The 23,896-nt window shown below is 41.9% G+C and overlaps 1 protein-coding gene across 1 annotated transcript in view; it reads right to left on the bottom strand.

The window, feature by feature from the left end:
- ELOVL6 (ELOVL fatty acid elongase 6) overlaps positions 1 to 23,240 on the bottom strand; it is a 118,604-nt gene extending 95,364 nt beyond the window's left edge. The window contains exon 1 of the mRNA XM_008570178.1: positions 23,073 to 23,240. Coding sequence (XP_008568400.1) covers positions 23,073 to 23,161 — 89 coding nt within the window. The 5' untranslated portion in view covers positions 23,162 to 23,240. The remainder of the gene's footprint in view (positions 1 to 23,072) is intronic.
- Positions 23,241 to 23,896: the final 656 nt, after the last annotated feature.

Genomic DNA, 23,896 nt, shown 5'->3' with positions numbered 1-23,896 from the left:
TTTCAAATAGTTTTCCACTGTGGGTGTGTTATTTCATCCATGTAATCCAAGTCAAAAAAAAAAAAAAAAAAAATCTCAGGTTTGCCTGAATTATGTATAGGAAATAATACCCACAATCTAAGCTCGACAGCGGGTACAACGTGTTGATCTCATCTCATTGTATCCGCAGAACTAAAGATTAAAATCAACATTTGCTGGATTTAAAAATAATGAGCCTAATCATTAATAAACATTTATTTTTTAAATTACCACAATATTGGTAATATACAGCATGAAAACTGAATACTGTGTAAAAATAAAATTAAAGTATATTTGCAAAATAAATTGATGTGAAAATTCTTGTTTTAATATTTTAAAAGTCAAATATACATCCATATAGCTCTTACTCTCCTCTCTACTGGAAGGAACTGCACCCATACATTCAGAGACTGCTCTAGAACATTTTAAGCTTAGTAAATTGTAATTTTGATATTAGACAGATGTAAACATGTTGCTGTAGAATATGAAACTATGTATACATTCCTTTTGCTTTATTTGAGTAGTTAATTTCAAAATTTTTTAATGAATTTTTATAATAGGAAAAAGGTTCCCTTAAAATACCAAAATACACCTTTTCTTCTGATATTATAGAATAAAATCATAAACGTTTATCAGATTGATTAAATTTACTTCAAGAAAAATTATCTTGTGAAGAAATAGTATTTTAACACTCTTTTAGAAAAATCAAGTCTACTATACCTAAAACATTAATTATGCTAATTAAGCCAGCATATCAATTATTAGTATATTAATTATGCTCATAATAATCTTCCTTAGTATTTATTATTCTTCTTTGCTGCTGTAGGATATTTCTAATCTATAGTTTGTTTTCTTGAATCCAGAAATATTTATTTCAAGTTGTCTATAACTTAAGAATACAATTTTGTCTAAATTTAAAGGATAGAACCCAAAGATCATCATTGAATCACTGACAGATTTTTAAAAACTGTATCCCATATGATTTAGAACCATTCTCCCCTAACCTCTCTTTCCTCTCTCCTGTGCCCTTTTCTTCCACATAGACAACGGAAAGCAAAAGACTGGTATGGAAGGCAAGTCTTCTGAGACCTAGGCTAACTTCCTAGATCCTGGCTTACTTAGTCAACTACAGGGGTAACTAAGAGGAAGCCCAGAAAAAGAAAGAGTCCAAAGCAATGCCCAGGACTGGCATCTGCTCCACAAAGCTGTCCTGTGAGAAGCTCTATCACACTGGGACTTACCACAGACACACTAGGTTCTCTGGATCCACAGAGCCTCTGGACTAAACAGATTTAGCCCTCATTACCTCATTTCAGAGAGTAACAAAATCCTTCTTTCTCCTCTAAATCAGACACAGTGTCCTAGGTATTCTGCGGTAGTTGATTTGTTAACAATGTATTCCAGGTATGTGTGCAGCATCTGTTTCCAGGTGCCATAAGGTCCCTGAGCCAATTATTCTATTCATTTTTTTCTCTCTAGGGACAGGTTTATGTATAATCTAATCTACTAGATTAGATGACTATTGTCCCTAGGGAAACTGCCTCATTAGATACATTCCTGTGTCCATACGTAAAAAATGTAATGCTGAACTTAATGTCTTTTATTACCCTCCTTTAAAGAAGTATGGCCCTTTTCTACTAAAAGTTAATCAAACTGTATAATTTATTACTATAGAAAGAGAAAAAAGTTTATTGTTACATCAACGGTACAGCTAGTCGCCACCTTAATCTGAAATTTGGAGTAAGAATGTGCAGCTCAATGTCTTCACAAACTGCCTTTACATTTAACTGTATTGCTTATTTTAATGTTTACTTAAAAATGTGTTGGGTTTGGGGGCCGGCCTGGTGGCCCACTGCTACAGTGCGCCACTTGGGAGCGCGGTGGCGCTCCCGCCGAGGGTTTGGATCCCACATACAGACCGGTTCCCACTCACTGGCTGAGCGAGGTGTGGGAGCAACACCGAGGGTTGCAATCCCGTTGCCGGTCCCGGTCCGGTAGGGGCGCGACACTGAGGGTTGCGATCCGTTGCCGGACACGAAAAAAGGGTTTTTAAAAAATGCTTGTTACCAGATATTGTACACATACCTTTGTAAAATAAAACTTACTATAAAAACTGTGAATACATTATAGTTAATGAAAAAAAAATGAAAAATAAGACTACACACATAATTACCTCTCACACATGCCCAGAATATAATGTAACAGATTATAGAAAACTAGAATAGCAGGAGAAATAGTAACCATCATTTTACCACTTTCACACAACTACTTTTTACCATTTTGTATTATTTTATTCCATTTTTTTTTTCCTCGTGCATACAATTCCACCCTCCTTCTCCCCACTTTAGGGAAGGCTTTAAAAAAAAAGTCATCTTTATGATTGGAGTTAAATGGTTTGAATACCTAGAAAAGGACTGGGTTTACTGAGAATTAGTCATGCTAAACTTGGTATCTTTTCATATTATTTTTATATTTTTCATGATATCTTTTCCTCTTAAAAATAAGATTAGATGAATAAAATAAGCATTTTTAAGGCACTGGACAACTGGACAGTCTCCTATAATTCACCTCGTATAAAGATGTATGAGATAATACAATAAGATACAATTGAAAGTGAATGAACAAAGGAATAAAAAACAAAATTAAAGAAACAAGAAAAGTGAATGAATAGCCTTGCATATTCAAGCATACATGCTGTCATCTATTCAACATACTGGTTGAATGCAACTAGTAGTAGGCATTGATAGCAATGCTTGAAGAGAAAATACTAACCCGTTTATGAACCAAGTGTCAGCAAACCATAAGGAAGAGGTAATAATGTTGATGGATGGGAAGAAAAAAGCTTTGAAATTAAAATTTGAATAGGGAGGCATGGAATGAGGATTGCTTCAACAGGTAAGCTAGAAAGGTAATTTGGAGCCAGATTCTGAATGGCCTTTCAAACCACTCAAAACAATGAGATCTGTCTCATACACAATGGGAAACCATTGAATGTTTTAACACAGGAGTAACAAGATTGGATCTGTGCCTTAGCTAATGGTGAAGGCTAAGAAAGAGAAAGGAGGTAAGAAAGGGATCAAGGAGACAAAAAGTAAGAGGGGGAAGGCCTGAAGGAGGCCAATGGAATTGAGAGCCAGATCATGCAAGACTCTGAATTAGAGGTAGGAGAGGAGGAAAGTGAGTATTTCAGCTTAGGTGCCCAAGTTTGATAAAGTAGGTAGAACAGGTTAGCAAATGGTTTGAGAAGACAGACGCAAAGAATGTGGAATGGAATACACACATCCAGAGCAGTGCTTCTTGCTAAGAAAAGTGGGAAGATTTTTCCCAGTAGCAACTGCCTGGGCCCCTTCATAGATATGCTAAATCTGAATCCCTAAGATGAAGCCTGTGCATGTGTATTCTGGGGAAAAAAACTCTCCAGGTGAGTCTGGCCCAAATACTTGGTTAAGGTTCATGGATGTAGAGCATGTTTCCCCAACTTTTTTTTAACCCCACACTTCCCTCTTCTCAGTGAAAAAAGTTCTTTGTAATTACCAAGTACCAACCAAAAGTGGTGCGATGACATGCAATATCAGCAATCACAAATACAGGCCCAAAAAGGCATTTTGCAAATATGAATGCAAGAACAGTAATTAAAAACTACAACTTAGGGCCAACCCATGGCTCACTTGGGAGAGTGTGGTGCTGATAACACCAACGCCACGGGTTCAGATCCCTATATAGGCATGGCCAGTTAGCTCACTTGGGAGAGTGTGGTGCTGACAACACCAAGTCAAGGGTTAAGATCCCCTTATTGGTCATATTTTAAAAAACAAACAAAACAACCCTACAACTTAAGATAACCATACTGACTCACTGACAACAGTGTCCTTAAATTTTCCAGAATGTGACACACAGTAGGAGATTTGCAATGTTCCAAGCACTGTGTGGCAGCCCTTTTAGCAGAAAACTAAATTAGAACCCCACCCCCACCTCACAGCAAGTCTCTAATAAACCTCTTAGTAGTTTCCTAGTAAATAATACTTAATTGTTCAAACCAAAAGAGGGCTCATTTTTTTATTTTTCAGATGTATCTATATGAATTACTAGTGGACTGCAAATGACATTTGAGAAATGGGTGAAAAAAGAAGGCCTAGAGAGGACATAATAACCATTTTCAAATACATACAAGATGGTCATACACAAGTGGGAATAAATACAGCTAGAGTCAGAACGAGGACTGACGGAGGGACATAACTTTCAGATCAATAGTAGAAGAACATTTCATGGAAGGATAAGAATATAAGTTTCAGGTTAACATGTAGAACCCTCAAACAACCAGAGCCAAGTGGAATGGACTGACCAAGTCAACAAGAAGGAATTGCTTTGTCAGGTTAGAAGACTATTCTTAATGACCACCAACACACATGGAAACGCTATCATCTTATCTCCTTCTCTGCAGTCAATAAAACTCTCTTTAAGATACTTGATAGCCTACCTGTGTCTCTCCTTCTAGCCTCCAAACAATGTAAAAACAATGATGAGCAAGAGCATGATATCTTCATTTTTTTCCCTTCTGATTAAACTCTCTACATCCTGAATATGAGAATGTTCTGATTTAGACCAACCAGAAGCTATAAGGTAAGTGCTGTTGATTCTTTTAAATGTAAGTGGAATGTTTTTTCAATCTACCAATTGAATAAAACCATGGATAAGAGTGTTATGTGATATATTTCAGATTCATTGTATATTAAATGAAGTTGATAAACCTATATTATCATGTCATAAAATATTTATTGTAATTAGCCAATCCTTACCTTTGTTCATTTTATAAGATGTGTAATTTATTCTACCTCTATTAAAATTTAAATTTATTTCAATTTACAATGAAAAGTTTTAAGTGTGTAAGGCAGTACATAGTTGTTCAAACTTCTTTTAGAGGAATAGAGCAAACAAGTTTAAAAACCACTCCTTTACACTAAAAAACTCCATAAAACCACATTTTCTGATTAAGCATCACAATATTCTTACATCTTAAATCTTCTCTTAAATCTCTTACTTTCATAGTTAGTACCAATTGCTGCACTCCTTTCTGAAGCCATTTTTCACAGGGAGCAAAGTTTCTGCTTTTTCAGGAGAATTACTACCTATCAGACAATAAGGAAAGAAAGCACACCACACAACTGCTCTGACAAATGGATGCTTCTCAAGTTTGACGTCAGCATAATAAAAATACTGCTTCATTTTCCAGGCCTTTGGGGTCATTCTCCAAGTCAAAACTTCAAGTGTTAAAACCACCAATTCCAAGTATCTACAATACTGGGTCTGAAAAGCAAATCACTCTGCAGTTGATAGGGGCCCAGGGGGACATTCCACTTATGACTTCAGTATTATTGGCTTGGAGGCTAGTTATAAAACAGCTCTAATACAAGGCATGCTTTCTTTACCTGTGCTCCCATCACAAGTTGTGCAAGCCGCCCACTGCAGTACCAACTGCAGGCCTAGACGGGGAGCCTGGGAGGGGACTAATAAGCAGATGGAAGAAGCTCCCCCCATCTCCCTGTCTCATGAATGAGAGAATTAGGAACCTCCAAGAAAAGACTGCACTTAAATGGTTTCTCTACCAGAGGCTTACCACATCTCAGTCACATTAAAAGAAAACTGATGCTATGTGATGGTCTCTTATTTTACTTCACCAAGAATCAAAACAGCCAGGCCTCTCTTGTTTAAATAACAGAATCTTTGAACAATGACCAAGGACTTACTTGAAGTATAAATTTGCAAGCTCAATAACCCCCACATTCAGCCAGTATCATTTCACTGATTGATAGAGCGATTTTATTATCTTGAATATATTTAACTTTGATACAGAGACTATATGCGTTTGCTGAATAAATTATTAAATGAAGTAATCACAGGCATTTTATAGAAAATAAATTAGTAACCAGTGTCCTGTTACCAGGATTGCCTGTACTTCACACTGTGTTAGTTATGTGTGATTGAAGATAAAGCACAGCTTCTGGAAATGTTTCCAAATGTTTGCAGTAAAGCTGGGATCCCACACTTATTAAACCCCTTTTATATTAATAATGTTTTCTCTTGCCAGGATCTTTCAAAGTAGATTACATGTTTCTTAAAGGTGGAGTTGATGTCATTAAGTCACTTTTTTTCCTTCAGCACCTACCTCGCTAGTGGCTCTTATGTAATGCAACTCTTTATCTCACATTTGGAGGACAGACAGCATGGCCATTTGGGGTTGGCTCAGGAATTTTATTATTATTCCATACAGCCTCCCTTTTCCCTCTTGATCCCATAGCTATGGTGCAGACAACAACAATGGTGCAACAAAAATGTATGTGCTAGGTACTGTTTTAAGGACTTAATGTAAAATAACTTGTTTAATTTTCTTAACCTATTAAGGTAGATTGATAGATTTCAATATCATTATCTTCACCGTGCTCAATTTAGAGATGAGGGAACTAGGCAGAGAGAAGCTAATTAACCTGCCTGAAGATCATTCAGCTCCTAGTGGTGGGGCCAGGACTTGAACCCAGACACTGGCTCTACAGTCCATGGGCTTAACCGCTATACTACAACACCACAATAAATACTCGTCACCACAACTTGAAAGACTGAAAAATAAATGCAGTTAATAAGAAAGTCCAAAAATGATCAGGAAGTCAAAGAAACTAATTCTTTTCTACTCACACCGAACAGGATAAACCCAACAAACACAGCCTGTCTTCCCTTCTTCCTGCTAAGGCTATTGACCTACAGGTCATTTATTAAGCATAGTTGTTTCTACTAGTTTAGATGGTGATAAAAAACATTTCTATTTTATATACTAAACTAGTTGCTAGATCTGCTCCCAACTATGGAAAATTAGTGTATGAAAGGCTACAGAAATCACCCTGGAAGAGAAATTACTTAGAAGTAGTCATGCTAAACAAAAGGCTAATATCCTTAATATATCCCAAGTGGAAGCAAATAGCTAATTAGAAAATGACAGGTGCAGATGGAAAACACAAAATCAATAATTTTTCAGCCTCTCTAGAAATCAACTAAATACAAGTGAAAACAATGGGCTATCACATTTTCCTATCAACTTATCAAAGATTTTTAAGACATGCTGCTCTTCAGTGCTAAGAAGGGTGTGAATCCTCTTTCCCTGCTGTTGGGAAAAATAGGAAAATGTCAGGGCCCCTCAGATGTTCAGAATCTTGCCTAGCATTTGCTGTAAATATTCTCAGGCATTCCTGGTTACTACTTAATGTAAATTGTGTATGGGCACCCAGGTGTCCAGGGTTATGGACTTAAGTATAAAAGACTAATAGCTCTGATCCACAGTGCTTCTCAGAACTCTCAGAGAAGCCACTAGGATAGTTGCTCCTAGATCTGAATAAAACCCATTCATTTTTCTATACCCACGGCTCCCAGAACCTTTTTTTTCTATTACCTAGCTCACAAACCTGCATGTGGAGGGTTTGTAACCCAATCTGTGCACAGACTCAAGGGGTCTGTAATCCCTAGCTTTACAATTGGTACAGGAGCCAAAAGCCCCTTGGAGAGGGAGGAAATGTGGCTACTCCTGAATATGTTGTGCTCTCTGGCCACTTTCCTGTTGACCGGGATCTAGTTGCTGCTTGCTATACTACAAGTCAGCATAGACCAGGCACTCCATGAAGCAGTGCAGCCTCGGAGAGCCCCTTGGGAGGGGGAGGAAATGTGGCTATCCTTGAGTATATGGTGTATGGTGGCCACTTTTCTGCTGACTAGCACCTGGCTACTTCTCACTATAATACAAACTGATCAAGATTTAAAGAAAGAGCTGTTGGAAGCACGGATAATCTGTCTGGAGGATGATGTGCTGCGACTGGGCACCCCTCCCTCTTACACCCGGAAGAACGATAAATCCAGTGGTGAGTTGGAGGAGACCGTGCATCTCTAGGCATGACCTGTTGTACACCAGAAACTGAAACATGAGCAGTCTATAGAACCAGGTGGACAACTGTAAGGGTGATCCACAGGTAACTGAATTCACTACCTATGTCCCATATACCCAGGTTGAATTAGTTGATTTAGGGAGACAGTTCTGGCAGAAACAGGGGGAGCCTCTAGCTGCTTGGCTGCTGCGGTTATGGGACCTCGGGGTGGATCGTGTGGTATGATCTATGGAGGAGATAGAAAAATTGGCCTCCATCACCATGTACCCGTCCCTGAGGCAGCAGTTACAGAATAGCCGCAGATACGCACAAGGGCCAGATAATCACTCCTTAATGGAATGGGTGAGTGCAGCTGCCCGAACCATGTGGGCAAATGCAGGAGAACTGCCCAAGATTGTTAGTAAATAGCAAACATATGCTGAGTTAGCTCAAATAATTCAGGAGCTGGGGATGAGGCAGTCCACATTTAATGTGAACACCTGTGGCCCAGACAATGAATTTTACAGGCAGCATGAGAGACATAGTACTGCAAAATGCCCCGTCAACATCCTTTGGTTCACTGATGGCCATATTGGCCCCATACATTGGTCATCCTATACATGAAATAATGACCATGATAGCTAGCCTGGGTGAAGTAGAGGAGAAAAGACAAGCAAAAGAGGTCTGGAAGGTGGCTAAGACCCAACCCCTAAGAAATAATCAGGATCTTATTCTGAGGGAACCAAGCAAGACTAACTGTAAGCAGATGTGGCTTGACTTGCTTGCAGCTGGGGTTGATAGTGAGAAAATTAATGGGCAGCCAGATGAGGTCCTGTTTGCCTTGTGGCAGCAATTATGCCCTGAACAGTGTTTCACTAAATGTCCAGAAACAGGTAGCAAAGTGCACTCAGTGGACTTAAAGGATTTTTTGATTGCTTCTGAGGAGGCGGATAAAATGTTCCAGTTTGATTAGGGAGCAGACTAAGGTACTCATCTTTTGAGGGCAGGTGAGGACCAGAGGCCTCACGTTGAATTGGCAATACATTGGTCAAGGACAAATGTGCAGCGTGTTTTGGCCTTGGCGGATACAGGTGCAGAATATAGCCTGACATATGGTAATCCAGATAAATTTCCAGGGGCCACAGTTCATATAGATGGATATGGAGGAGAAACTATTGAAGTCAAAGCTGTGTCACTGCCATTAAGCATAGGATGATTGTCCCCTCGTGTGTATACGTATATATCCCCAGTAGCTGAGTACATCTTGGGTATGGATGTACTTTATGGCTTGCATCTGCAAACAGTTGGAGAGTTTCAGCTACGAATAGGAACAATAAATTAGCCTGTGTTACAGGGATATGCTAAACATGACCCACAGATGTTACCCCAGCCAAGCAGTGTGGTTAATGTAAAGCAGTATGACCTACTGGGAGGACATGCAGAGATAAGTGCCACTATATTGGAATTAGAAAAAGTTGGCATTTTTCATCCAGTTCATAGCCCATTTAATGCTCCATTATAGCCAGTGAAAAAACCTGATGGTACCTGGAGAATGACTGTAGACTATCAAACTAAAAGTAGAGCCTCCTTTGCATGCAGCCGTGCCTTCAGTTCATGACTTGATGGATCAGCTGACGACTCAGCTGGGAACTTATCATTATGTATTGGACCTTTCAAATGCTTTCTTCTCTATTCCAATCTCGGCAGATAGCCAAGATCAGTTTGCCTTCATCTGGGAAGGGAAGCAGTGGACTTTTCAAGTATTGCCCCAAGGTTATCTGCATAACCCAACCATCTGTCATGATTTGGTGGCTGGGGACCTAGCCAAGTGGACAAAGCCCAGCATGGTTACAATGTTTCACTACACTGATGTGTTGTTAACCTCTGATTCTCTTACAGATTTAACCCAGGCAGCTCCAATGCTGCTAAGCCATTTGGAACAATGAGGGTGGGTATGAACACAGCCAAAGTACAAGGACCTGGGCTGTCAGTCAAATTCCTAGGAGTGGTCTGGTCAGGTAAAATGAGGGTCACCCCAGAAGCTATTGTAGACAAGATACAGACATACCCTTGACCCACAACTGTAGCTTAGCTACAGACATATTTGGGACTTCTGAGGTATTGGAGAGCTTTTGTACCACATATGGCTCATATGGCATGCCCACTGTATGCATTAAAAAAGGAGCCCCCTGGGATTGGACTGAGGAAGTAGAACAGGCTTACTGGGCTACAAAAAGGGCAATACATCAAGTACAGGCTTTACAAGTGGCTGATCCCACTAAGCCTTTTGAATTAGATGTAAATATCACACAAGAGGGGTTAGGATGGGGTTTGTGGCAGAGACAAGACCGATTCTGAACACCTGTAGGATTCTGGTCTCAGCTCTGGAAGGGTGCTGAAGTACACTATTCTCTTAATAGAAAAACAGCTAGCAGCTGTATATTCTGCCTCGATGGCCACCAAAGCTATCACAGGAACTGCCAAAGTCCTAGTAAGGACAACATATCCCATTCTAGGCTGGCTGTGCACGTGGGCAACCAACCCTAAAACAGGTGTAGCTCAGACTCCCACTCTGTCTAAATGGGGAGCATATACAGAACAAAGAAGCACTGTGTCAATGAGTCCTCTGTCCAAAGAGTTGCAAGCTGTGCTAGGCCCAGTAGAGGTTGTGGAGGAAACTTTGACACAACTCCTACCCATGGAGGTGGAGGCTACACCTTTCCATGAGGGACAGGAACCTATCACAGAACAAGCTCAGTATACAGATGGCCCTAGCATGGGACCCTCAGCATCATGGACAGCTGTTGCTGTCCAGCCCTTAACAGATACTATGTGGTATGAAAATGGCACAGGACAAAGCAGTCAATGGGCAGAAATAAGAGCTGTTTGGACGGTAATAAAAAATGAGCCTGGGCCATCAACCACCTGTACTCACAGCTGGGCTGTGTACAAAGGTTTAACCCTTTGCATTTCTACTTGGAAATATCAATGGTGGATGATAGGCCACCAACCCCTGTGGGAACAAGCCAAGTGGCAAGTTATGGGAATTGGGGCATGAGAAAGAAGTAACCCTTTTACATGTCACAGGACATTTCTCCCTAGCCAGTCCAGGAAATGATGAAGCTGATGCCTTGGCTAAAGTAAGATGGCTGGAGAGAACCCCAGCTGCTGATGTAGCCCAGTGGTTACATCGACGAATGCAGCATGCTGGCCGCAAAACCATGTGGATGGCAGCTCAAAGATGGGCCTTGCCTATAAAATGGGAAGATGTAGTAAATGCCTGTCATGCTTGTCCAGTATGTGCTCAAGAAGAGTCCACACCCCTGGTGGGTACCCCATATAGATGGGCAAATAACTCGAGGAAGAGTGCCCCTGACTCAATGGCAAGTGGACTTTGTTGGACCACTGCCAAGGTCAGAGAATTTCAGATACATCTTCACTGCTGCTGGTCTTGTTTGTATGGCCTTGTAAGGCCCCAGACCAGGTAAACACTGTAAAGGCATTGAATAGCCTTACGGCCATGTATGGCCGGCCTATAGTCATAGAGAGTGACAACGGAACCCACTTTACTGGACATGAGATTCAGAAGTAGGCTTCCCAGTTGTCTATTCAGTGTAAGTTATATATGCCATACCATCCCCAGGCAGCAGGGATGATTGAGGGGTACAATGGTCTTTTAAAAAAGGGGCTAAGGCTATCTGCCCAACCCTCATCCCTGAAGGGGTGGATACAGCAGTTATGGCCTACAGTCAGGATTCTAAACGAGAGACCCCGCAAGGGCGGGCCCTCTCCGGTGGAAGCTCTGTTGCATAGGGCTGCAGCACCTATACAACTGCAAGTCACTACTAGAAATGAGCTTTTGAAGCCAGGATATGGCAAGAATGGAATTATTCTCTTACCAGCCCCAACCTGTTTACAACAGGGACAGACAGTACAGTGGGAATGGCCTTGGAAAATAGAAGCCCCTCATATATGCTGGGTAGGCCTAATAGGGCCTTGGGGGAAAGGATTAGAAGAAGACTTGCAAATTTCACCTTGGGTGACAAGTACTTGGCCTACTCGAGTAAAGGTAACATGGCCTGGAACAGATAAGTGCTCTATTCCAAAGGGCACATTTATATTATCATTATGGCCAATCATGGGTTCCCTTATACTGTTACATATAGAACCTACAGATCCAACAGTACTAACAGATAATGTATGGTGTCATAAACCAGGTAAGATACCTATTCCTGCAACCATCCTTTCCCAGGATGGCAAACTAGCATGTACCTTACCAGAGGGGTGAGAACTCCCCCTATTGACACCAATAACCCTTCTGTCTTTTTGCCCACAGTGTTCTGGCTGCGGGCACCAGAGTCAACTGGATACAGACATACGTTCATGTGACCAATGTGTTGGCTTATTGCATATACACTGAATTTCAAACCAATGGTGACTACTAACCGGACATGTGCGGCTAATAATTGAAAGAACAAAACTACAAGAGAAACCTTAAGGACAAGCCATAAGGCATATTGGACAGATGATAGGTTGAACGTAAGGGTAACTTATCCTTGCTAAAGGAACATCGCGGAAGATTCTGAATGCATAGATTGTACGGTGAGGGACCCTGAAGGGGTGGATTGTTGGGAAAAATAGGAAAATGTCAGGGCCCCTCAGATGTTCAGAATCTTGCCAAGCATTTGCTGTAAATATTCTCAGGCATTCCTGGTTACTACTTAATGTAAACTGTGTATGGGCACCCAGGTGTCCAGGGTTGTGGACTTAAGTATAAAAGACAAACAGCTCTGATCCACAGTGCTTCTCAGAACTCTCAGAGAAGCCACTAGGACAGTTGCTCCTAGATCTGAATAAAACCGATTCATTTTTCTATGCCCACGGCTCCCAGAACTTTTTCTTTCCTATTACCTAGCTCACAGACCTGTGTGTGGAGGGTCTGTAACCCAATCTGTGCAACAGACTCGAGGGGTCTGTAAGCCCTAGCTTTACACCTGCCAGAGCAGACATCAACCTGGCTGTAGATATCATAACCTTAAAAAGAGGCATTGCCCTGGTCACTATATACTTTATGTTTATCTAAAGGAAATCAAACATATAGAATGATTAATATGCAAAGGTGTTCATCAGAGGATTATTTCTAATTACAAGCTTAACATGTTCAGCATTAAGAGAATGGTTACATAAATTAAGCCCAAACAATAAAATATTAAGTAGCTACTGAAAATTATACTTATGGAGAGGTTTTAATGATATGAAAAATATAATGTAAAGGAAAAAGAGCAACATAAAAGAGTATAAGATAGTATGCAAATATCTAACCCAATACAGTCCCTGGCACATGATTGGCACATAATAGGAAACTCAGTCTGTTGCTGTTTGCTGAATGATCTAAAGTATACAGAAAACTTGGAAACCGGGTTGAAGCAAATATGGCAAAAAAGGGCAGTAATTGCCTCTACATCAGACTTAAAGGGGTTTTCTTTCCTGCATCTCTATTTTTTTAATGTTTTCATTTCTTTTTCTTATAATAAATATTTCTTACTTTAGAGCCAGGAAAACTAATAAAATAAAAGGTACTCTAATTCTTCACATTGTAGGAGCTATCCCTCCTGTAGGGAAAATATAGGAAAATGGTCCGGGCCCCTCAGATGTTCAGAATCTTGCTGAGCATCTGCTGTAAAAAGCCACGTGCACCCAGGTGTTCCTTGATTACTATCTAAAGTAATTGCGTATGGGCACCCAGGTGTCCTGGGTTATGGACCTTAGTATGAAGAACTAACAGCTCTGATACACGGCACTTCTCGGGATGCACGGGAGGCCATTAGGGCAGCTGCTCCTAGCTCTGAATAAAAGCCTATTAGTTTTTTACCCATGGCTCCCAGGACCTTTTCTTATTACCAAGCTTGTGGACCTGTGTGTGAAGGGTTTGTGACCCAGTCTGTGCAATGGGCTTGAGGTGTCTATGAGCCCTAGCTTGACACCTCCCAAGAAGGATATCCCCAACTCACATATTTTTTTCTATCAACAGCGGTGGCTAGTAGTGACCAGTAGTCACTAACACCTGCCTGGAGTCTAGAACCAAGATGAATGTGAGGTTAACATCACAGAGAAGCAGACAAAGTAGTTTACGGGCCAAAGCTTTATAAGAAATGTTCCAAATCTGTGTGCCCTCAGTTTGTTTTAGATCAAATTATAAATATTTTATTTATTTATTTATTTATTTTTTGTCCTTTTTGAGACCAGCCGCACCGCGCTCAGCCAGTGAGCGCTGTGAGTGCACCGGTCATCCCTATACAGGATCCGAACCAGCGGCGGGAGCGCTGCTGTGCTCCCAGTGCCGCACTCTCCCGAGTGCGCCACGGGCTCGGCCCAAATTATAAATATTTTATAACAGAAGCATCATTAAAGGTGTCATGGCTTTCTGAAATTAAGTGTTAACAGATCTTGAATGAGTGATACTCAGAAAACAATAATTCTTAATGATTTGAACTGTGAAGTATTTACAGTTTAATGTTCATTACACCCAGTAAAACAAACAAGGGCTTTCTGTAGGCCTTAAGTGTTCAGGATCTACTTAGTGAAAATTATGACAAAGGACACTTGTGACATCATTGACTAAAACCACAGGTATATTTTCAGTGCAGCCACGTTTTCAAGTGCATTGTGTTACTGACTGAATATTCATTAGTATTCAAGTAAGGGGATGATTGGGGCCTGTGTGACCTGCCCCCCATCTCTACCCCACAGTCCAAGCCTTAGGGGTGTAGCCCATTTCCCCTCTTCTTGTCCCCACATGCAAATCCCCACTCATATAACCAAACTGTGCTTCAGTTTTCTGTTGTGTAAAAGATAATACATCAAAGAGTGGTTGTGAGGATTAAGTTAACATATGTAAAACATTTTAAAAGAGTGCCTTCAATCAGCAAGTAACTATGAAAGTATCGACTATTAGTATCATTGCTCCAGAATGAAGAAAATCTACCATACTTTCTAAGATTTTTAAATGAAATCTGTATCAAAAAGTCATAAGAGGAAACTGTAGAAGGTGATATTTAGGATACTTTTTCTTGTAAAATACCTTTTATTGAGCTTCCGCCCTCTTATTATAATGATAATCACTGCTAGTACAGCTTTTAAAAGCTTAAGGCACCTACAGACTTCAATAGAAGTCTCAAATTAAAAGAAAAAAAGTTTCAGGAGTAAACCTTCCCATCAGACCTTTTTTCATTAAGCCTCCAAAAACAAGACCATGAAATTCTCAGCTTCAAAGCATTCAATTCCACTGAACTCACATCACCTATAAAAGTCAATTACCCCAATTAGGGTGGGCCTAGCGGCTTAAAACCTTTTACATTTTAACATCACCCTTATGAATAGAAAGAGCTAAGCAACTGGGCTTAAAAGACAGAAAAACATGAGGGTTTTAGCCATTCTTAACACTACTGAAGTTTTTAAAAATTCAGTAATAATTGGGGTAAATCCAAGCACTAAATGTTCGATTTTTGCATCTATAAAATGCTTATTAAAATCATATTATTTAACTATTTTTTTTTCAAAATTGACAATATGGTCAATTTTATTAGGACCTATTTTGCAGCAAATTTAGAAAAGTATGTTCAGCTCAGCAAGATGCTCCTGTGGTAGGCAAGAAATAATCTTTCATGCGTTATCAGTTGTCATTATTTTAATGTCACTTTGAATGTATGTTTATGTATATGTACATGTATATGTGTATATACATACAAGAGTACTTCAAAAAGGTCATGGAAAGATTATATTATGTTTTAATTCTATTTTTCCATGAATTATTTGAAGTACCCTCGTATATACATATAATCTTCTAGGTAAATGTCTGTACTATCCTAGCAAAGATAAACAGTAACCATCCATTTCATTTATTTTTTCAGTCTTCAAAGAATGATCTTTTATTCTGTTCATTAGGAGTTAACAAATAACCAATTCAAAAAGTCAGCCTCAAAACTCAGGGGATCATTTAAAAAAACTAGCTCTACAGATAGGTGTTAATAAAATTAAAGACTGAGCTAAAATATCTGAAATTTATCTTTATTAAAGAGAAATCATACTTGTTTCACTTAAAATATGTGGTCATAAACTTGATATAATGTGTTTTGAGGGATCTCCTTCCCCAAAGTATATTACATCAATGATACTCTCTTTATACTGCAATTAGGAACTCTTGGATAAAATCTTTAGAGAGAAAAAAACAAAAACATGATGAAACATAGAAGGAAACAGAAGTATTAGAAAACTGTATGAGCAATTCTCTACCCAGCAAAATTATTTCCGATTAGCATATCTAATATATCTCAGCAAATTTATCTAATTTATCTCAGCAAACAAAAGTGTAAAATTTTCTCACTTGTAGTTTTTTTGTGCGAAGTAAGTGCTTACCGTTAAATTTCAAAAAGTGCATAGTGGATGACTGACTAAACAAAAGTTTTTCTAAAGCACTTGCTATTCCAATATACTAGGAATTAAGAACCTTAAAACAAAAACCATAAATGTTCAATATAGAAATGAATCATGATAAATGCATCAGCTTGAACTTAGATGACTTACATGGTTCTGATGCTCTGGATAATTCTTGCACAACAAACTTAAAATTAAAAACTTACATATTTGGGCCGGCCCGGTGGCACACTACTACAGTGCGCCGCTTGGGAAGCGCAGCAGCACTCCCGCCGAGGGTTCGGATCCCACATACAGACCGGCCGCTCACTGGCTGAGCGAGGTGCGGGGGCAACACCGAGGGTTGCGATCCCGTTGCCGGTCCCGGTCCGGTACGGGCACGACACTGAGGGTTGCGATCCGTTGCCGGTCACAAAAAAGAGACAAAAAGGGGGGAAAAAAAAAACTTACATATTTTACTCTGGGATAATACTTTCAGAGAAGGACTATTCTATGTCTCAAATAAATTACTGAGGGGCTGGCTGATTAGCTCAGTTGGCTAGGGTGTGGTGCCGATAACACCAAGGTCCAGGGGTTCAATCCCTGTACCTGCCAGCCACCAAGAAAATAATAAATAAAATTAAATATTGAAAGTTAAATATAATTTAGAGATGCTTTTTTCCCCCCAATTTTATATTTATTTTTGTGGGGTATTATGTTGTTTCAATACGTGCATATATTGCACAGTGATTCATTTAGGGTAGATAGGATAGTTTTGTACCCATTAGTCCACCTTTTCTCCTTCCCCAACCCCTCTCGGCCTCTTGTAACCATTATTCTATTCTCTACTTCTACGAGAACCACTTTTTTTTTTTTTTAGATTCCACATATGAGTGAGATCATGTGTTATTTCACTCTGTGCTTGACTTATACTTCACTGCTGTTTTTTTAAAGTTCTCTGAAATCTGAATAACTACACCAACATTACCCTTTTGTACTGCCATATACCCATAAAAACAATCAGAATATGGATAAAAGAATGAAGTTATGGGCCTTAACATTACATTAAAGGCAAGTTATATTTTCATTCACAAACATGTGCTATAGGTAACTCTGCTATGTAAATGCCTGAGCTCTTCTAACAAAGACAAATGGAGAGTAAAAGGGAACAGGCAGATTTGAAGCTAGAGACTTTTTAGAGTGTAAAAGTAGAGCTGATGCAAATTCTGTGGATGAATGTCTGGTTCTTCTTAATAAAGGACAATTCAGCTCACTTGTGTCTGTATATGAAAAATTAAATGAATCAGAAGCAATTTTTGGATAACTCATTTAAGAAAATACTTGGACCTGAAATATTCTAGATAGTTGAAGCAAAGATGAAATCTTGAATTGCCAGAATAGTGCCAGGCTCCTCCTAAATATTTATTTCTAAGTCTCCATCACCCTCATAACTTTTCAGTTGTCTAAGCTGAAAGATTCTTCTTTCAAAGAAATATGTAAAGCAACTCTTAGATATAGAATGGGTTGACTATGGAGTCAAATTCCAGTGTTACACCTTGACACTTTTAAAATCATCATTTAACATACAAGGAACAGGCAACCTTCTGGAGATCACAAAATTCAACTTCCAATTTATCACCATATACCATTTATAACTAACGCAAATATATAGATGGATAATATAATCATAAAATAATTTTGCATTAAGCTGGCTTTCATCCTTGGGAATCCTAAACAAACAAGGATTGCATTAATATACATCATTTCTTAAAAGATACATGAAAGTTCAGCTTAAAGTTTCTACACACCTCTTCATTATTTTCTAGGATTATATCATAGATCTCACATTTTTCTTCTCTACATATTTTCTCAGTCTTCTCACTCTTAACTCATATTCCATCTATATCCCAATGCTTTCTTAGTTTATTGAATGACATGTTAAGTCTCACACACTTAGGACTTTTCATCCTAAGATTAACATAAGCTGTGATTCTCCAAAATAAGTGATAAGCAACATAATGAGTACAATACAGACACAGCATTTTCTTAGACAGCTGACCAAATTTATATTTGCTGTAATATTAATGACTAAATGAAACTCTGGCCTGTTCTGTTCCATAGCCACAAGCTGCATATTTTCGAGCCATTTTTCTTACAAATGCATGCAGCAGATCACAAGGATTTCAGAGAACAGTTGAAAGCAATCCTCACTACAGGAAAAACAATAGCCTAATTCTATGCCTGCATTTGAAGTTTCACCAACAGCAGGCTGCTGTGTTTTGTGTAAAATCCTAATACAGGTTTATAATACTATTTGTTTTTTAATCCTCAAATTGTACATTGTGTTACTCTCTAAACCTCACATATAAGAAAACATATTGTTGTATGATTCCTTTTAAGGTGTTTTCATTTTTTCCTTTGGTAAAAACAAATTGTTGAATAAAAGGGTTTCCTTGGCTGGACAATATCTAATTCTAAAAATTCCTACACTATCTTACAGACTCTACAATACAGAATCCAAAATATAAAAACAATAAAACCCTTACAACCATCACCACCGAGGGAGAAGGGAGAAAGTCAGAAAAATATACAAAGCACTGAGAGGCTGGATGTGTGGAGGATGCCAGGAGATGGGGGAGGGTCTTATGAGGTTCTAGGCAAGCCCTTTGTAGACGTCACCGCACATACATAATATTACAGCAGTCAGCACAGGCCTCCTGCTTTCCTATTGGTGAGCACAGTGTCAGCCGACATCAGAAGATAACCATCATTGGCCAGACAATTACAACCGGAGCAACTAGCATCCACTGCTGTTAGCACAAACCTGGCAGGCTGCTAAAAGAGGGAAAGGCATAGCCCAGCTTCCCTTCGCACTCAATGAATTTTATATTGCCTTACCAATCACTGGGTGAGTTTGCTCCCTTGCTAGCAGCACTTCTAAGTCAGCTATTAGTAAAAATAACAAGTAAAGGCCAGACATCTCAAAAAAGAACAAAATGTCTCTATTTTCATTGTTGTAAAATCACAGGGGCTTTTCAGTGTAAAATCGGAATTCAAAAATGCTATTTTGAGCTAAACTAAAGCAGGCATTTTCCTCTACCTTGTGTAATAAACTCTCATTTACCAGATAACATGACCCAGCATATTTTTAACCGGACATACAGTTTTAAGATGAGACTCAGGATGACTCTCCAAGGAAATATACTTATCTGCATTTGAACTGCTATTCTATTATATATGGAACTATTTGCTAGAAAAGTTTAAAAAGTCTACAGTATTTATGTCATGTTTAGTCCAATGAGTATAAGGTTAATCATTCATTAAAGCAAGAGTAAACCTGATAAACTTGTCTCAGTCAAACTCTTTAGTGTTTATACAAATACCACTTCGAAAATGGATCCCCATTCCATTAGTATGTGCTAAGGTAACAAGTGTGGATTATAGGGTATGTCTAATAAACTATCCTTATTTTAGGTCCTCTTAAATGATACTAGTTAGCACTGATAGCATAGTGGCTATACACTATTATTCCTCGCCCTCCTCACAATTCTTCAAAAGCCAATGTAGCTGATTTTTGAGAGATAATTCTCCAAATTAACAAGTTTTGTTTGAGGCTGTGTCTAAGGGATTTTTTTGGACAACTACAAATAAGTTCTCAAAAGACAAAGTAGAAACTTCACTACAATGTGTTTTTCCCCCACAAGCTAAGCTATTCCAAGTCATTTTAAGCTAGTGAGTCTGGAACAGGTATTTTGCAGTTTCCTCAAGTTCCCCTTGCTTCAAGAGGGTCCAATCCTTCTATTAACAAGGGAAATAAAAAGAAGATATTTTCGTACACTCTTGGTTCAAGGTTCTTTGGCTGTTGTTGTTTTTCTTTTGGGGGGGTTTAAAATTGGGCCCCCAGAATATTGGAAGAAATGCATGAGATCTGGAGTAAAGAAGAAAGCAAGACAATTAGGGTCAGGAAGAGTTGCAAGGAAAGGGTAACAGCCAACAGGATTCTTTGACTGCAATATGCAATCCAAGAACATAAAGTCAACAAAGAGGGCAAAAGCCAGGAAGGGAAAAATCCTAAAATGTGACTAAAACAACATACACAAAACGCATGTTAAGTCACTAGTATTAACAGGTAGTGCTGGCAATAAAATGGGAACCAATCACCATTTTAACTCACTGGACAAGCATCTAACAATCAAGAACCAAGAGTGGACTGTGCCCTAAAAAGCCGATGGTCCGGTGAGAGGCACAGATATGTATGTAAATATCCTTGTATATAAATAAAAGCCAGGAAAAGATATTGCCAGATGAAAGGTACTTAAGAGCTTAGAGGAAACAGTGGTCAGGGCCTTACAGGCAAAGATAAATTCGCGCATTTTTGCCATGTTCAGTCCCAAAAGGGCTAGGACCTGTCTGGCTCAGCGAATACTTAAGTGGAAAGAACAGGCGGGAAATGGTACCTGGAGCAGGAATAGGAAGTGGCCCCAGAGAAAAGGCAACAAGTCAATAAAAGGCAGTTATCTACCGCGGTGGTACAAGGGAGGGCCTGCAGACAGTGAATGCGCTTAGCCGGCAGAGCGAGGGGAAGCTGACCCCGGAAAGCCTGGTTCAACCAGGATGCAGCCAGCCGGAGACAAGGCAGACATTAAAAAATGCAGAGCAGGGCCGGCCCGTGACTCACTCGGGAGAGTGTGGTGCTGGTAACAGCAAGGCCATGGGTTCGGATCCCATATAGGGATGGCCGGTTAGCTCCCTGGCTGAGCGTGGTGCTGACAACACCCAGTCAAGGGTTAAGATCCCTTACCGGTCATCTTTAAAAAAAAAAAATGCAGAGCACACAAGGCTAATGGGGGAGGAAGATGAGCACGAGTAGCGCAGGATACGGTAAACAGCTGCGGAGAACTGGGCCCTAGGCGGACCAGCTGCGTTGCTCCCGGCGCCCGCCGGCCCGGGTCACCGTCCCCTCCCCGCCTTCAGCACCACCCCCTACGCGGAGGGAGGAAATGCATCTGGAGAAGGACCCCGGCGGCGGGCGCGAGGGGGCTCGGCCTCCCCAAACGCCGAGGCCTCTAAAAGTCCGATCGCCTACGGGATCGGGACTCTCGGCGTACAACCACCTTCCGGACCCACCCCCGGAGCTTTGGGCCTAGGAGGCCCGGGAGGGCACCCAGCGCCACGCCCCACGTGCCTGCCGCACTTCCCGTCCTTCCGAGCTGCTCGCGTCCCCCTTAGGCTCCGGCTCTGACGGGACGCGCCCTCCGGCCCCTGGGCCCCTAGTCCACCGCGACCCTCAGCCACGCCGCAGCTTGCGTGAGCGCGCGGTGCAGGCGCGCGCGGCCCAGACGGCTGGCTCCGCCCGGCTGCGACCGCAAAAGGCCGGCCGACAGGAGGTTGGGGGCGGGCGCGCGCCGGCCCAAGCAAGAGGAGGCTTGTAGGCGACTGGGAAGGGCGGGAGCAGAGGGAGTTGAACCCCCCTACCCCGACTCCAGCCCGCGGCACCCCCTCCTACTGCACCAACCCGCCCCTGCCTCGGGCGCGCCGGAGTCTCTGGTTTCCCATTGATGACAGGAGGGAGGGAAGGCAGGTCGTGAGGACGGGACACGCGCGCGGGCGCACGCGGCGGGCGGAATCCCCCGGCGCCCGGAAGCCCCTCCAGACCGGCCTTCCTCCATCAAGCCTCCAGGAGGCTGCGGGCCACTGCCCAGCCCTGGGGTGCGTTGGGCTTGCACTTTACTGAACGCCAGACTCAGGGTTGAGGGGAGGAGAGAAATATTTCTGCCACAGCTCTGCCTACAAGGAAGAAGCGAGATGACCTCCCCTGTTAAATATTGCAAGGTGACACTGGATCGCCTCCCACACAGGAATTTTCAAAAGGACTGGCGGAGAGAACACAGAAAACAAGAAGAAAGATGTTCTCCCCGGTTAGAAGTTTTTCTGGGGAAGAACCCCCCAAGGACCGATGGGTTTTAGATCTGTGTGTCTGAACTCCAATCAGCAGCTCCCACTGAATTAGAAGTGAATGTGTCCAAAAGGCGTTAACGTAAAACAGAAACTTAATAATGGCGTGACTACACTCGCTCTGATTCATTCATTTTTGCTTCTGTTCTCATTGTCCCCTCCTCTGCCCCCTCCCCCCTCCCGTCTCTTTATGAAACCGGAAAGGGATCCGCGTGGGGAAAGGGGTCTGGAAAGAAGGCATCCGGCTGAGGACGGGCAGTCTGCAGGGCAGTTAAGTAGGAAAGCTGCAAGGAGAAAAGAAGGACACGAGGGATGGGGAGAGCCAGCACCAGAGCCCAGGGCGGCGGACGGGAGAGGGTTAAAGGGAGCGGGACACGGGGTCCTCCCTCCACTGCCTTTCACACTCCGGTTGCGGGAAGCCGAGCAAGAAAACCCAAACCTAGACTGAAAACCAGGAGGTAGTACAGGTAGTGTACCTGGTCTGTGGCATCTCTCCCGCCTTCCCTGGCGCTCAGACATCACTATGCACACATATATATTCTACGTTATATAATCTTTATAAAAGATGCCTGTGTAGCCACGGTTCGTACAGGGGCACCCAGAGACAGCGCGATTCATGCGGCCCCAGTGTCTCAGGCAGCCGGGAGACCCGAGAACTCAGCGACCGGCTACTGCTGCCCGCGATTCCTCGCTCCATTCACGGCGGACAGGGAACACCGACATTAAGGCACGCCGGGAAGACGCGCAGGGCTCCCGGGAACAGAATCACACGAAAGCATCACCTACCAGTTTTCCTGCATCCATTGAATGGCTTCATTCTCGTTGAACTGCTTTTCGAATTCATATTCTTGTAAAGTCAACACTGACATGTTCATTGGGGCTGATCTTCAGAGTCGCTACGTGTTCTCTATACAAAATAAAATGATCTGTAAAGCGCTTGATTTCGCGAGCTCTCCTGTCTGCTTCCCCCACCCACCCCCCTAGGTCTTCCCCTCGCCGTTCGGTCTCCGGCGGTCGGTCTCTCTCCCGACCCCTCTCAGCTACATCCAGGGTTGAGCATTGCCTGTGCCTCCGCTCCCAGCTCCTCGCTCTGGGGCTGTCCTCCCGGCGTCCGCATCCACCGTAGGAGGAAATGAATGCCTTGCGGTCTTAGTGCCCGCACGTTCGTCCATCACCCTTTTTACTCGTCTACAGGGAAATCTCCTCCCCCTCATGCGATCGGAAAAATTAACTCTTTGCGACGGATTGCGCGAAGCAGCGAGACCTCTCCCCGCCCTGGGGGACAGTTTAGCTTCCGCGAAGGTGGTGGGAGGAGTGGGGGAAGGGCGCGGAGGAGGAGGAAGAGGCCTGGAGGTCAGCCCCATCTCCCCAATCCCGACCTCGTGGGCAGCCTTGCCCTGCCTTTGAATGAAGTTTCAGCGTGAGGAGAGCAGCCCCGAGGCGCGTGAACCCGAGAGCCTGGCGAGTAAACGACTGGGAAATAGTAAAATCTGCCAACTCCCTCAAGTGAACTCCAGGCAAATAAATGTGGGTTGGGCTCACACGTGAAGGGAACGCTCTTCCCATCTCCTCGCCTGGGCCGCGCCCTCCGGGGCCACCCCCACCCCCAC

The sequence above is a fragment of the Galeopterus variegatus genome, unplaced genomic scaffold (genome assembly GCF_000696425.1).
Source record: "Galeopterus variegatus unplaced genomic scaffold, G_variegatus-3.0.2 Scaffold578, whole genome shotgun sequence".
NCBI lineage: Eukaryota > Metazoa > Chordata > Mammalia > Dermoptera > Cynocephalidae > Galeopterus > Galeopterus variegatus.
The sequence above is the reverse complement of the archived record's forward strand: the minus strand, read 5'-3'. Positions and strand labels throughout refer to the sequence as shown.